This window comes from Nilaparvata lugens, chromosome 3, assembly GCF_014356525.2.
Source record: "Nilaparvata lugens isolate BPH chromosome 3, ASM1435652v1, whole genome shotgun sequence".
In the NCBI taxonomy this organism is placed as follows: domain Eukaryota; kingdom Metazoa; phylum Arthropoda; class Insecta; order Hemiptera; family Delphacidae; genus Nilaparvata; species Nilaparvata lugens.
The window spans coordinates 37,957,563-37,973,625 of NC_052506.1; the positions used below are offsets into that span (position 1 = coordinate 37,957,563).

At 32.1% G+C, this 16,063-nt stretch overlaps 1 protein-coding gene across 4 annotated transcripts; it reads left to right on the forward strand.

Moving 5' to 3' along the window:
- The first annotated feature begins 69 nt into the window (after window positions 1-69).
- On the forward strand, window positions 70-15,111 carry LOC111054493 (ras-related protein Rab-18-B). Of its 4 annotated transcripts, none has more exons than XM_039423693.1 (5): window positions 70-446; window positions 4,776-4,893; window positions 11,912-12,103; window positions 13,490-13,615; window positions 14,521-15,111. In XM_039423693.1, exons 1-5 carry the CDS (start codon window positions 379-381, stop codon window positions 14,638-14,640), a joined length of 624 nt encoding a protein of 207 aa, XP_039279627.1. In that variant the 5' UTR covers window positions 70-378; the 3' UTR covers window positions 14,641-15,111. The 4 variants fall into 4 exon arrangements, with proteins under 4 accessions (XP_039279627.1, XP_022197227.1, XP_039279625.1 ...); XM_022341535.2 differs by lacking the exons at window positions 11,912-12,103; window positions 13,490-13,615 and adding exons at window positions 8,836-9,027; window positions 10,392-10,517 and having other exon boundaries at window positions 75-446; window positions 14,521-15,107; XM_039423691.1 differs by lacking the exon at window positions 70-446 and adding an exon at window positions 3,237-3,554.
- Window positions 15,112-16,063: the final 952 nt, after the last annotated feature.

Consider the following 16,063-nt stretch of genomic DNA (forward strand, 5'->3'; position numbering starts at 1 on the left):
GAACAAAAAGTTTTGTTGGTAGCACCTGCACGTAATTTGAGTGAGGTGAGTCAGCTGATCTGTCATCATAACAACATCAAGAATCAAGTTGCAAAAAGCAAAATACAAGTGGATGGAGTAGAGGAATGAAGAAAGAAGATTGTAGAAAGTATCAAAGACATTTTGTTATGCGTAGATTGTGTGTCATGTTAAGGTGTAAGATTATTGATATTTGATTAATTGATGCAAAATATTGATGTTTAGTATTTGGTTATTTCAAAGTATTGTAAAAACGTCTTTTCTTATGCAGCAATTGTATTTTACTTTATGATTGCTACAAACCAAAGACAATAACCTATACATATTATCCTGAAAAGTGTTGAATAGTTTAATTTCAGGATGGATGATAGTGTATTAACTACTCTTAAAATTTTAATCATTGGCGAGAGTGGTGTTGGAAAGTCTAGGTAAATATTATTTTTTGTAGATGAGTTTGGTTTATTAAGTTTTCAAAACTCAGTTGCAGCAAAGCAATGCATTTAAATTTTTGAATCCAATCCTAAGATTACTGTAACCTTTTAAAATATAAATCTATTCACATATGTATAATTATGAGACACGCTAAATTGTCTAGACTGATGTTGTGGAGGAAAACTGCAGTCAATTGAGACGACTAAAGAATCGAAACCACTGACATTGAGCAGTACTTTTATCTACTATTATTGCGTTCAAAAACTAATCATTCTTGTTATTATTAATCATAATATTTAAAAAAGTAGTCGTTAGACTTATTAGTCGTACAAAAACTGATTCTTGTTATTATTAATGATAATATTTAGAGATTGATAATATCAGAGATTGATGAGATGCGACCTGAAAACTCTGACACGAGACGTAAATTAGTAAGGTTACATGATATTATTTAGGGTCTATTATTATGAATTGGCTTGTTTACAAATAATAGAACAATTTTTTTTCTTCTTCCATTTTTGCAATTAATGCCCAGGCATACATAGATAGATGTTATAAACAAATAACGAAGGGTTTGTGCACAAAAATAGCGGTCAACCGTTTTAAGTTCCGCATTCTTGCCTAGTTATACATATTCAAATAATACATGATTATTAATTATCACACGTCATATTGATTATTACATAATAATATTTATTTATTGATTATTACACGTCATACATGATTAATGATTGTCGATAATAAAAAAACTAAGTTATCACTTCATTTGGCAAGATTCGGCGGCGTAGAGAGAAGGTTACTCACGTTTCGTTGGGTGTTCATTGTAATAGGCTAATTCTTTTAATAAGCCACCGTTCTATTACATTCCTTGAACTAGAAATGAGTAGTCTGGTCTGAAGATCATATAAACGAATCCTCGATCCTTGGACCGTGGTGAAGATTACAAAAGTAAGTGAGTCGCCGCCAATTCATAGATACGCCTATACCATTGGCAATAAAACTTTTGTACTCTAGTCCAGGAAGTGACAAGTAAAACATTCTAAATAATTATGGCAACAATTTTTTCTACTTCTAAAAATGTGCTTTATAATTAGTTGAAGTTTTGCCTCTTCCTAATTTAAAATTAATTAAGAATAACCACAATATTAATTCAACTAAATTATCCCATTTTATTATGTTTGTAAATATTTGTGAAAAAACATGGCTGAATTAGTGGATTTAGTGGAATGATGAATTCTAAAGAAAAAATGTTTAGTCACATTTGGGTTAGGTTAGGTTAGGTTGGGTTAGGTTAGGTTGGGTTAGATTAGGTTAGGTTAGGTTAGGTTGGGTTAGGTTAGGTTAGGTTAGGCTATTGAGTGACAAGACATTTTTTCTTTAGAATTCATCATTCCACTAAATCCAATAGTTAAAAATACCTATTAATCACAATGAAAACAAGTTAACCTATTTTAAATAAAAAAAATTGCAATTTTCTGCACATTTTTTGCTATATCTCAAAAACTACTAAAGTTACGCACCTGAAATTAGTTTCATTGGATTCCTCGTCAAATTTTACATAAGATTGCACTAGTTTTAAACATATTTCAGCCATAGAAAATTAAAAATAAAAATTTTGAACTTTCCGCCATGTTTTTTCTCAAATATCTCCAACAATTTCAAGTTTAGGCTATCGAATGACTGGACATTTTTTCTTCAGAATTCATCATTCTACTAAATCCAATAGTTAAAAATACCTATTAAGCATCATGAAAACAAGTTAACCTTTTTTAAAGCAAAAAATTTGCATTTTTCTGCACATTTTTTGCAATATCTCAAAAACTACTGAAGTTACGAACCTGAAATTAGTTTCATTGGATTCCTCGTCAAATTTTACATAAGATTGCACTAATTTTAAACATATTTTAGCCATAAAAAATTATTAAAAATAAAATTGATATAAAAAATTTTGAACTTTCCACCATGTTTTTTCAGCTAATCCTTGGAAATCGACAACAATGTCATACATGGTTGATCTCGTATTGATCTCCTCTATCGATCTGTATAGGTCTCAATGCTGGATTCCGCGGCCCATATACTAAAGTGCAGCCTTGTTATTATTAAAGATAATATTTAGAGATTGATAATATCAGAGATTGATGAGATGCGACCTGAAAACTCTGACACGAGACGTAAATTAGTAAGGTTACATGATATTATTTAGGGTCTATTATTATGAATTGGCTTGTTTACAAATAATAGAACAATTTTTTTCTAAATCTCTTCCATTTTTGCAATTAATGTCCAGGCATACATAGATAGATAGATGTTATAAACAAATAACGAAGGGTTTGTGCACAAAAATAGCGGTCAACCGTTTTAAGTTCCGCATTCTTGCCTAGTTATACATATTCTAATAATACATGATTATTGATTATCACACGTCATATTGATTATTACATAATAATATTGATTTATTGATTATTACACGTCATACATGATTAATGATTGTCGATAATAAAAAAACTAAGTTATCACTTCATTTGGCAAGATTCGGCGGCTTAGAGAGAAGGTTACTCACGTTTCGTTGGGTGTTCATTGTAATAGGCTAATTTTTTTAATAAGCCACCGTTCTATTACATTCCTTGAACTAGAAATGAGTAGTCTGGTCTGAAGATCATATAAACGAATCCTCGATCCTTGGACCGTGGTGAAGATTACAAAAGTAAGTGAGTCGCCGCCAATTCATAGATACGCCTATACCATTGGCAATAAAACTTTTGTACTCTAGTCCAGGAATTGACAAGTAAAAGATTGTAGAAAGTATCAAAGACATTTTGTTATGCGTAGATTGTGTGTCATGTTAAGGTGTAAGATTATTGATATTTGATTAATTGATGCAAAATATTGATGTTTAGTATTTGGTTGGTTATTTCAAAGTATTGTAAAAACGTCTTTTCTTATGCAGCAATTGTATTTCACTTTATGATTGCTACAAACCAAAGACAATAACCTATACATATTATCCTGAAAAGTGTTGAATAGTTTAATTTCAGGATGGATGATAGTGTATTAACTACTCTTAAAATTTTAATCATTGGCGAGAGTGGTGTTGGAAAGTCTAGGTAAATATTCTTTTTGTAGATGAGTTTGGTTTATTAAGTTTTCAAAACCCAGTTGCAGCAAAGCAATGCATTTAAATTTTTGAATCCAATCCTAAAATTACTGTAACCTTTTAAAATATAAATTTATTCACATATGTATAATTATGAGACACGCTAAATTGTCTAGACTGATGTTGTGAAACAAAACTGCAGACAATTGAGACGACTAAAGAATCAAAACCACTGACATTGAGCAGTACTTTTATCTACTATTATTGCGTTCAAAAACTAATCATTCTTGTTATTATTAATCATAATATTTAAAAAAGTAGTTGTTAGACTTATTAGTCGTGTACAAAAACTAATTCTTGTTATTATTAATGATAATATTTAGAGATTGATAATATCAGAGATTGATGAGATGCGACCTGAAAACTCTGACACGAGACGTAAATTAGTAAGGTTACATGATATTATTTATTATGAATTGGCTTGTTTACAAATAATAGAACAATTTTTTTTCTAAATCTCTTCCATTTTGACAATTAATGTCCAGGCATACATAAATAGATGTTATAAACAAATAACGAAGGGTTTGTGCACAAAAATAGCGGTCAACCGTTTTAAGTTCCGCATTCTTGCCTAGTTATACATATTCAAATAATACATGATTACTGATTATCACACTTCATATTGATTATTACATAATAATATTGATTTATTGATTATTACACGACATACATGATTAATGATTGTCGATAATAAAAAAACTAAGTTATCACTTAATTTGGCAAGATTCGGCGGCGTAGAGAGAAGGTTACTCACGTTTCGTTGGTTGTTCATTGTAATAGGCTAATTCTTTTAATAAGCCACCGTTTTATTACATTCCTTGAACTAGAAATGAGTAGTCTGGTCTGAAGATCATATAAATGAATCTTCGATCCTTGGACCGTGGTGAAGATTACAAAAGTAATTGAGGCGCCGCCAATTCATAGATACGCCTATACCATTGGCAATAAAACTTTTGTACTCTAGTCCAGGAAGTGACAAGTAAAACATTCTAAATAATTATGGCAACAATTTTTTCTACTTCTAAAAATGTGCTTTATAATTAGTTGAAGTTTTGCCTCTTCCTAATTTAAAATTAATTAAGAATAACCACAATACTAATTCAACTAAATTATCCCATTTTATTATGTTTGTAAATTTTTGTAGATCAATAGAGCTTTTTTATTTTTACAGTCTTTTAATGCGGTTTGTGGACAATGAATTCAATGCTGATCAAGCAATTACGATTGGAGTTGACTTCAAATGTAAAAAAATTGCCTTGAATGGGAATACCATTAAGTTGGCCATCTGGGTAAGTAAGGAGTGCTTGATTCTATATGAAATAATTATTGAGGATTTGTAATATCAGAATTGATTATTCTATTTTATTTCTACATTTATCCATGCCTATTCAATTACTTATAACTGTATATTTAATGAGATGAGTTACCTATGTTAGTTTGCTTTTGCTCATCAAATGCCAATTGCTTTCATAATCAAGAATAAATCTACCCAAATCGTGTTATTCACCCTCAATGTGAAATATTCAAGAATTGTGTCAAATATATCTGCTCCTACCGCCTCTAGGCACTGATCTGGTAAGAAATCCTTTAAAACAAACAAAAATAAGTCACTTTACAGAATCTCTATCGTACACACTTTGAATAGAACGGATTATAATGGGATGATTTGGAAACGTAGATTGTTTGATCTTCAAAAATCACAAAGAATCTTACATCTCATTTATTGTGAAAAATAAATGATAAGATAGTACGGTTTGTAAGTTAGAGATAGTACATATTTACAGTATCCTAGTGCTTCATCGTGTTTCAATATTATATGGCATAATATAGCCACTTTCAAAAATGAAGAGTACAGTTAGTAGTTTAAAGCTGAACTATGATTTCCAATTTCTAGATCAGGAATTCCTGACTAGATTGCGTCTTAAGAAGCACTATACACACTATAAAGTTATACTTTGCCTCATAATTATTGTCAAGAAATTAAAAAAAAACATAGATTTCAGAATTGGCAGGAGTCTGTGGTGTTGAAATCATGTGACTCGAGTTGTCTGAATAACATTCAAATTTTGTTAGCTCTTTTAATGAGCGACCATGTTATAACATTTTTCAAGCTACTGAACCGTGCAGTCTAAAGAGAAATACATTCATTGCCAATGCTCGGAAACAATCCCTCACGTTTAAGAGTAGGCATTAAGGCATCCACGTACTTTTATATTTTGGCACTTGTTCTGGTATTGTGAGCATGAATTTATCCTCTTACCGTGAAGGATTCGTGATGAAATTCAGCGTTCAGGAGAGATGCAAAAATATTATTCATATAGACAGTGTGCTGGTAAAAACGAATGGGTTTAGAGTCAGCGTTGAAATAACTAGAAGTTATTGATCTCAGAGCTTTTTTCTGCAACAGTAGTATGACCCTCACGTGAACAAATTGTCTCCAGGGCAGGATGCCATACCATTGATATAACATCAAAATATGCTGAATGCCAAGTTGATTTCTCATTTCCTTATAAAATTAAATGTTATCGAATGTATCAAATTTTGATACTCTTGAAAGCTTCTTGCTTCGGTGGAAAGTTTTGGAATGCATAGATGACTCATTCACTGACACCACCCCATTCAATAGTTTTGTGCAGCAAAAAACTGACATTTTTGTACTTTTTACAACAGCGCGACTGCCGGAAGGTTAAGCCAAAGGTATAATAGGCATAATATAATGAATAATAAAATGAGCAACAAAAAGTATGAAAGAAGGAACCCGTGACTGTGTCATAAATTTCAAATCTGAAGCTAATTAAGTTTAGATACATAAGGCAGAAGATATATATATCCGATGAATGACTGATTGTGGTATTGTTATGTATCGAAATATATACCAGCACTATGATTCTCATCTTCTGTTTCTACAGGTAATTAGTTCAAAATTGAAAAATATAAATTTAAATCGGATGTAACAAGCTTTAATAGTGTATAGTATTGTTGTAAATGTGCTTTTGTAATTAACACTTTATTCATTAAAAGTTCACATTGAACAAGATAAAAATAAAAATAAAACATTATCTTTTAACATCTCTCATAAAACTCCAACTTGTTATTTACTTGTAAACGTTTGTTGCTAAAACAGTCACCTTAGCAACGTGTTCACATGATTAGTATCCTTGTAGGACTTGCCTAGATCACTTTTCCCCCCTTTGGGATGTTGGTCTCCAATATCCAGATTTCCATGATAAGGAAATATAGGCTACCATTAGTGTACAACCTTTAGTTTGGTTATTCCGTCAGTTTTCCTAGTATACACAATTATCCTCTTCAAAATGTACAGGTCTTCCCTTGCTCTTTCTAATTTTGAGCAAACATTTTTTGTAAATTGCCAAATTCAATTCTTGGTTAAATAACAAAAACTTTTGATTCTTCGGATTTCTTATGAAACTTGAACAATTGGATATAGCAGCATTTGTTCCTCAACCTTGTGGGCTTCATCGTGTCCCCACTAACGATGTCTCAAACATCTAAATCGAACAATACCCTGCTCAGCCAAAGCTCAGGACAGACACACTCCTTCCCTGCCAGACCTCCATGTCTGCAGTACTAAACAACCCACGTTTCCTCCCTGCCAGATAGCCATGTTTCTGCAGTTCCGGACAGCTGTGCTTCCACTCAGCTACATGCTGACGACTGAGGAGTCCCATTCGAGCTAGTGACACCCTCACTTGCACCTGATTTTCTCACTTATGCATACCCTAATGCATGTTGTAACCTGCACTCCCTAGGAAGTTACCTGTGCCCACACTTTATGTGTGACTTCCTTGAGACACCAAACAATGTTGCTTTAAACGGTCTGTTGCTTCCAACTACTCATCTCTGATACTCTAGGTTGAGAGATAGATATGCCCTTCTTATCTTGGCATTGTCATTGAATAACTTCAATATTTGAAACCATTTCACAATCAGTCAGATCATTTTCAATTTATTCCATTATTGCATCTAGTCATAAATTCCCAGTTTGTCTATTTTATTGAAATCATTCTTCATTAATCAGACACAGAAATTCAAATTGATAAAATCTTGTTTTAAAAGTACCTAATAAAATGTTTAAATCAGTCAGACCAGGTTAAAAGAACATTGACTCCAATTGCCTGAATTTCTTATAAGCCTCTTTCCACGTGATCAGATTCCCTGTGAGTAAATCACTATAACTTGTGGCACACTAACAATGTCATACATATATCTCAGAGCCATCCTAATAGGCTCATCAAAGTCTAGAGCAAACCAATGGCCATGCTTCTTCTAAAAGTCATCTAGCATTTTTTTCTTTTTGGCCATCAACACTAAAATAAATAATCTCCAACGGTTTTAAAACTTTCTTCGATTTCCTGTTGCAAATTTTGTCCCATATTAGATACAAATTCTAGCATACCTTCTTTTATCGAATTTACAAACTCTTTGAGTACTTCCATCTCTTTTTTTCAATTTTGCTCACGTTTTCATGTAAAACTTTTGAGTGTACAAACTTTTAGCACAATTCTTTTTTAATGATTCTATCTCACTTCCGACACCAATGTTGTAAATGTGCTTTTGTAATTAACACTTTATTCATTAAAAGTTTTAATTGAACAAGATAAAAATAAAAATACAACATCATCTTTTAACATCTCTCATAAAACTCCAACTTGTTATTTACTTGTAAACGTTCGTTGCTAAAACAGTCACCTTAGCAACCTGTTCACATGATTAGTATCCATGTAGGGCTTGCCTACATCAGTATTAACAATAGTATAACACATTCAGAAATCAGTCCACACAGAACTGAGACAGTAGAACTACAGAACTGGGACACTGCTGCCGCTCAGCTGTCGCACGGATAAATGTGTGTTCTCCTACCACCATCACCGTGTCACGGGCGTAGCTCGGCCGTACCTCGGCACGGGCTCGCTGCGGTTATAAGTGTCTCGGCCTTAACTGGTCCTGAATTCGGATGGGCTCTACCTATATTACACATCAGCTCGTAAGTTTTCCCATCATTCAGAAACAGTCAGGAACCATTATTTTGCCTCCCAAAAAAAGTTTTATTCTTGACTTCAAAGATCTAAATCATTTTTTCAAAGAAAATATTCTGTATTTCAAAATTAATCAATCAATATTAGTCATCAATTATTATTAATGTTTGTAAGTTTGGAACTTTAGTACAAATATTAAACTCAACAAAGTTAATTATTTATTTTATTTTGCAGGACACAGCTGGTCAAGAACGGTTCCGAACGTTAACACCCAGTTACTACCGGGATGCGCAGGGAGCTATCCTGGTTTATGATGTTACTAAGAAAGAAACTTTCACCAAGCTAGAAACGTGGCTTAATGAACTCGAAACTTATTCAACAAAAAGCAATATAGTTAAAATGGTTGTAGGAAATAAAATTGATATGGTGAGATAATTTTCCAATACTAACTCTCTTAATTCTCGTTTTATTAGTATAATTTTACTAAAAAGATACACCATGAAGAGGTCCTATTATAATGTCAGCTGAGAAGATAGGACAACAGCGTTGCCGATTCTCTGCCGATAAGCTGAACCCGATATATCTGTAATATTAACTATTCATTTTTGTTATAAATCAATAATATTTTATTCACCATTTTTTTATGATTTATAATAAATTTCCATGATTCCAGCGGAGTTAGAAAAGTTTTGCGCTCTCTGCTTTGTAGAATGATAGACAAGGATAGCAACACCAACGTTAACCAAATGCTGCCATTATAACGTGGATCTCACTATAGATGTTTTTCACATATATTCATCTCCTTTAACTTCGCGATTTGATTTTATGTTTCTTTTACTCAAAATATCTTTACGTGTAAAAATGTTTTAATCGAGATTGGTAGCTCGGAACCCACTTGGAATTGTCCGCAATGATGAAGAGCATGCGCAATTAACAGTATATTTCATAGTAATAGGTAGGAAAGGTGGTGATACTTTTACTATCCACTACCTAACAGCTTCCTAAACCTATTTATCTTGAACTTTTCACTGTCAAATAAAATTTGTTTCTTGACTTATTAATTTTGAACATGTTATAGTTGTGTTTATTGAATAAATTGAATAAATGTTCCCAGCTTTGAATGAAACTTATTATTAAAACTAATGACAATTCAATACAAGTTTCTCAAATTACTGCACAAAGATCATCTACCAAGATTATTGTTCAAACATTAATCGTAGCTTCTGAATGAGACCTTAACCTCAACTTGTGAGTAAACCCCGTTTCGTCTTTGTGTGTCTCCTAGCATCCTCTGACTGTCTTCGCAGCAGTCTGTATATGCAGCACATCAAAGTGAATAGATTTTTATCTTTGAATGTTTCCATTACAAAAATTTATTTGATTTGTAATCAGTAATTTTTAATCAGCTTAAACAACTAATATTGAATAGAATAAGAATGAAATGCCAGACTCAAAATGTACATAGTCTCAAAAGTTGTTATTTATTGTTTCAAAATTATTTTATTTGTAATCTGAACTCTCTAAGTTCTCATTTTTCAATGCACTGGTACACTAATCTCATTTTTATTCAATTTCATTCCATCGAAATCGGAGAGAGAAACAATCTTAGCTCAAATGTATAAAAATCCATCAATTATGTTCCATTAATTTAATCGTTGAAAATTGCAAGTGCGTTCATAGAGGTGACGAAATAAGCTGAGTGGTGAGTCATTGGTATCTAATTTTGTTGAAAAAATTGCTTACCTTTGAAGTTCAAGTGCAGTTTCTTACTAATACAAATATTTTTGCAGGATAATAGGGAAGTGTCACGTGATGATGGAATGAAATTTGCCAGAAGACATGCCACTTTATTCATTGAGTCAAGTGCTAAAACTACTGATGGTGTTCAATGTGCCTTCGAGGAACTCGTTCAAAAGGTAATTAGTCTAATTAAAAAGCTGCTGTTATAAATTAGTCAAAATAAAAGCGAAAAATATGCTGAAGTAATGAATATTTATTTTTATAAATTTAAACTTTGTTGCTTGCAAATAGTTTGAAAATTTATGCATGAAACTGCTGTATTTCTCTTGTAATAACTTACAATAACTCAAACTATATTGTCATAATTTCTCTCAGTTTCTATTTTTGAAAATATTGACAGAATTTCAGCTTGAGGAAAGGAAACTGTATCTACATTCAAGAATAGTTCAATTTTCGTTATTAAAGCATAAGATTTAAGCTTCGTGCAGGACACTGCGATTCTTTTGACTTCGGGGGAAAGTTTTGGAATGCATAGATGACTCATTCGCTGACACCACCCCATTCAATAGTTTTGTGCAGCAAAAAACTGACATTTTTGTACTTTTTACAACAGCGCGACTGCCGGAAGGTTAAGCCAAAGGTATAATAGACATAATATAATGAATAATAAAATGAGCAACAAAAAGTATGAAAGAAGGAACCCGTGACTTTGTCATAACTTTCAAATTTGAAACTAATTAAGTTTAGATACATAAGGCAGAAGATATATATATCCGATGAATGACTGATTGTGGTATTGTTATGTATCGAAATATATACCAGCGCTATGATTCTCATCTTCTGTTTCTACAGGTAATTAGTTCAAAATTGAAAAATATAAATTTAAATCGGATGTAACAAGCTTTAATAGTGTTATAGTATTGTTGTAACTTTATTCATTAAAAGTTCACATGGAACAAGATAAAAATAAAAATACAACATTATCTTTTAACATCTCTCATAAAACTCCAACTTGTTATTTACTTGTAAACGTTCGTTGCTAAAACAGTCACCTTAGCAACCTGTTCACATGATTAGTATCCATGTAGGGCTTGCCTACATCAGTATTAACAATAGTATAACACATTCAGAAATCAGTCCACACAGAACTGAGACAGTAGCACTACAGAACTGATGCCACTCGGCTGTCGCACGGATAAATGTGTGTTCTACTACCACCATCACCGTGTCACGGGCGTAGCTCGGCCGTACCTCGGCACGGGCTCGCTGCGGTTATAAGTGTCTCGGCCTTAACTGGTTCTGAATTCGGATGGGCTCTACCTATATTACACATCAGCTCGTAAGTTTTCCCATCATTCAGAAACAGTCAGGACTCAGGAACCATTATTTTGCCTCCCAAAAAAAGTTTTATTCTTGACTTCAAAGATCTAAATCATTTCAAAGAAAATATTCTGCATTTCAAAATTAATCAATCAATATTAGTCATCAATTATTATTAATGTTTGTAAGTTTGGAACGTTAGTACGAATTATTAAACTCAACAAAGTTAATTATTTATTTTATTTTGCAGGACACAGCTGGTCAAGAACGGTTCCGAACGTTAACACCCAGTTACTACCGGGATGCACAGGGAGCTATCCTGGTTTATGATGTTACTAAGAAAGAAACTTTCACCAAGCTAGAAACGTGGCTTAATGAACTCGAAACTTATTCAACAAAAAGCAATATAGTTAAAATGGTTGTAGGAAATAAAATTGATATGGTGAGATAATTTTCCAATACTAACTCTCTTAATTCTCGTTTTTCATTAGTTTTCTATTTTTATTAGTAGAATTTTACTAAAAAGATACACCATGAAGAGGTCCTACTTATAATGTCAGCTGAGAAGATAGGACAACAGCGTTGCCGATTCTCTGCCGATAAGCTGAACCCGATATATCTGTAATATTAACTATTCATTTTTGTTATAAATCAATAATATTTCATTCATTATTTTTTATGATTTATAATAAATTTCCATGATTCCAGCGGAGCTAGAAAAGTTTTGCGCTCTCTGCTTTGTTAAATGATAGACAAGGATAGCAACACCAATGTTAACCAAATGCTGCCATTATAACGTGGATCTCACTATAGATGTTTTTTCACATATATTCATCTCCTTTAACTTCGCGATTTGATTTTATGTTTTTTTTACTCAAAATATCTTAACGTGTAAAAAGGTTTTAATCGAGATTGGTAGCTCGGAACCCACTTGGAATTGTCCGCAATGATGAAGAGCATGCGCAATTAACAGTATATTTCATAGTATTAGGTAGGAAAGGTGGTGATACTTTTACTATCCACTACCTAACAACTTCCTAAACCTATTTATCTTAACTTTTCACTGTCAAATGAAATTTGTTTCTTGACTTATTAATTTTGAACAACATGTTATAGTTGTGTTTATTGAATAAATTGAATAAATGTTCCCAGCTTTGAATGAAACTTATTATTAAAACTAATGACAATTCAATACAAGTTTCTCAAATTACTGCACAAAGATCATCTACCAAGATTATTGTTCAAACATTAATCGTAGCTTCTGAATGAGACCTTAACCTCAACTTGTGAGTAAACCCCGTTTCGTCTTTGTGTGTCTCCTAGCATCCTCTGACTGTCTTCGCAGCAGTCTGTATATGCAGCACATCAAAGTGAATAGATTTTTATCTTTGAATGTTTCCATTACAAAAATTTATTTGATTTGTAATCAGTAATTTTTAATCAGCTTAAACAACTAATATTGAATAGAATAAGAATGAAATGCCAGACTCAAAATGTACATAGTCTCAAAAGTTGTTATTTATTGTTTCAAAATTATTTTATTTGTAATCTGAACTCTCTAAATTCTCATTTTTCAATGCACTGGTACACTAATCTCATTTTTATTCAATTTCATTCCATCGAAATCGGAGAGAGAAACAATCTTAGCTCAAATGTATAAAAATCCATCAATTATGTTCCATTAATTTAATCGTTGAAAATTGCAAGTGCGTTCATAGAGGTGACGAAATAAGCTGAGTGGTGAGTCATTGGTATCTAATTTTGTTGAAAAAATTGCTTACCTTTGAAGTTCAAGTGCAGTTTCTTACTAATACAAATATTTTTGCAGGATAATAGGGAAGTGTCACGTGATGATGGAATGAAATTTGCCAGAAGACATGCCACTTTATTCATTGAGTCAAGTGCTAAAACTACTGATGGTGTTCAATGTGCCTTCGAGGAACTCGTTCAAAAGGTAATTAGATAGTCTAATTAAAAAGCTGCTGTTATAAATTAGTCAAAATGGAAACGAAAAATATGCTGAAGTAATGAATATTTATTTTTATAAATTTAAACTTTGTTGCTTGCAAATAGTTTGAAAATTTATGCATGAAACTGCTGTATTTCTCTTGTAATAACTTACAATAACTCAAACTATATTGTCATAATTTCTCTCAGTTTCTATTTTTGAAAATATTGACAGAATTTCAGCTTGAGGAAAGGAAACTGTATCTACATTCAAGAATAGTTCAATTTTCGTTATTAAAGCATAAGATTCAAGCTTCGTGCAGGACACTGCGATTCTTATGACATCGTGAGAATGTTTTACCCGAGGTTAAATGGTTCAAATAGCCGAAATAACAGTCATGTTAATCGCAGTTGTGTGTACAACACTTATTACTGATTTTCTGAACTCTGATGAAACATCTGTGAAGATTCAAGCCTAAGCCTGTCTAGATAATAATGTCTAGGTATGTTATAATGCAAATTTAATGTAAAATGACAATGTAATGCAATTACTTTCATTTTGAAAATATAAATAACAATGCACATCAGTATGTTTCATCAATAGAACCATACGTTGATAGAACAATGATAATATGTTTCTCTACGTGGATTAATCTGTCTGGTCAATCAAATATATGTATTATGAGATTTATTTATGTTCCAAGTTATTTATTTTATTAATAGAGCAACAAATCATAATATACAATATGATAGTGAGAGAACAACAGGCTGATTCCAAGACTGTCTCTCATGAAGAAAGCTTCCAGAACTATAGTCTATTGTAAAGTTAATGTACCTTTTACTACGCGGTATGGTAGTTTTATCTAGTATTGGTGGATTGAATGACTCATCATACTTTGCTTTCTGTTGCAGATAATACAAACTCCCGGATTATGGGAAACACAAGAGGAGACCAGTAAGAGAGCAGCCTTTCGGGCGTCATCAGACAATGACCCACAGCAATCTTCTTATTGCTATTGCAATTATTTTTAGATATTAGAATTTTGTAAAAATATTGGCGGCGCGGGGTTTTTGTTATGCTAATATGCAATTTGTAATTTTATGTATAATACTTTCTATTCCACTCAGAATGTTCTATTTATTTCTTTTAGTCATTTACACGCAACAAGATGTATGCAATTACTTAGCTTACCAGATTTTCTTCTTTTATTAGTGATATTATTATTATTATTACATCAATAAATATTTCCCTTGGAAATATTACATCAAAGTAAAGGTTTGTATTATTTTAGAATATTTTTTGTTAGGTGCAATCGTATGAGAATAATAAGTTTTGATTTTTCTTTCGAAATGAGAAAACTTAATTATAGACTCATGCTTCCAATGAAAACAATTACTATGTTCTTTTGAATTTCTACGCATCACATTCAAGCTTTAGTATTTAATTATTTTTATAATAAGAAATATTTATTGATCAAATAATTAAACAATTTTTAAAATATATCTGTTTGATTCCACATATTTTAGTATCCCTGAATTCAACTTATTAACCTTATTAAGTAAGTACTAGCAGGAAAGTCGTGCTCCACATAGGTCTATTTTAAAACTTGACGTAATAAAATCTTGAAGAATTGAAAATAGGCCTATAACCATCCTTGGTTAATTAAGAATCTATATGCAAAATTTCAAGTTAATCAGTCTAGTAGTTCAGACGTAATGATGCGTCAAACATAATTTCCCTATCCCGTACGTGTATAAGCCAGTTCTTTCCTTTATTGTAGTATAGATTACGTAAGTTATTTTATTAATACAGAGGGTTCCAAAAAACGTTTAACACTCTTTGACAGTGAATATCTTGGTAACGCACTGGCAGGCCGTTTCAGACCGCTGTACTGAACATTTAAATCTGCTGTGGTTTCCAACTTGGACGTCGCTTCTTATCTCAGGCAGTGCATGCGCTCTGAGCTTAACAGTAACACTCGACCACAGCTCAAACAATACTGTGATCAAATACAAAAAGGATGCAAAAAAATATTTTGCTGTGAACAGTTTATTGCTTGCCTATTAATAAGCTATTTTACTCCAGCTACGCTATAGACGGTCCTAACGTCCTAAGTTTACGGCGGTCTGGAACAGACTTACAGTTTCCATGCGGGCTCCTCATTGTTACCCATGCTACCCTTCCATTTTGAAAAATACTAAGTAAGATTCATAACTGTAGGCTACGTTATTTTGTTCAGTTTACATTCACTGTCAAAGAGTGTATAAATTGTTTTGGAACCCTCTGTATGTCATAGCAATATCGTAAATTAATACAACCCTGTAAACATTATGTTTCACTTCATCAATACATTATAAAACTCTCGTATGGAGAAAATTTCCTGATCATTGCTTTTTGAGATATGAGCGTCTAAAATTTAAATTTTTGGGACAGAACATTTCAAGTTCAGTAAGA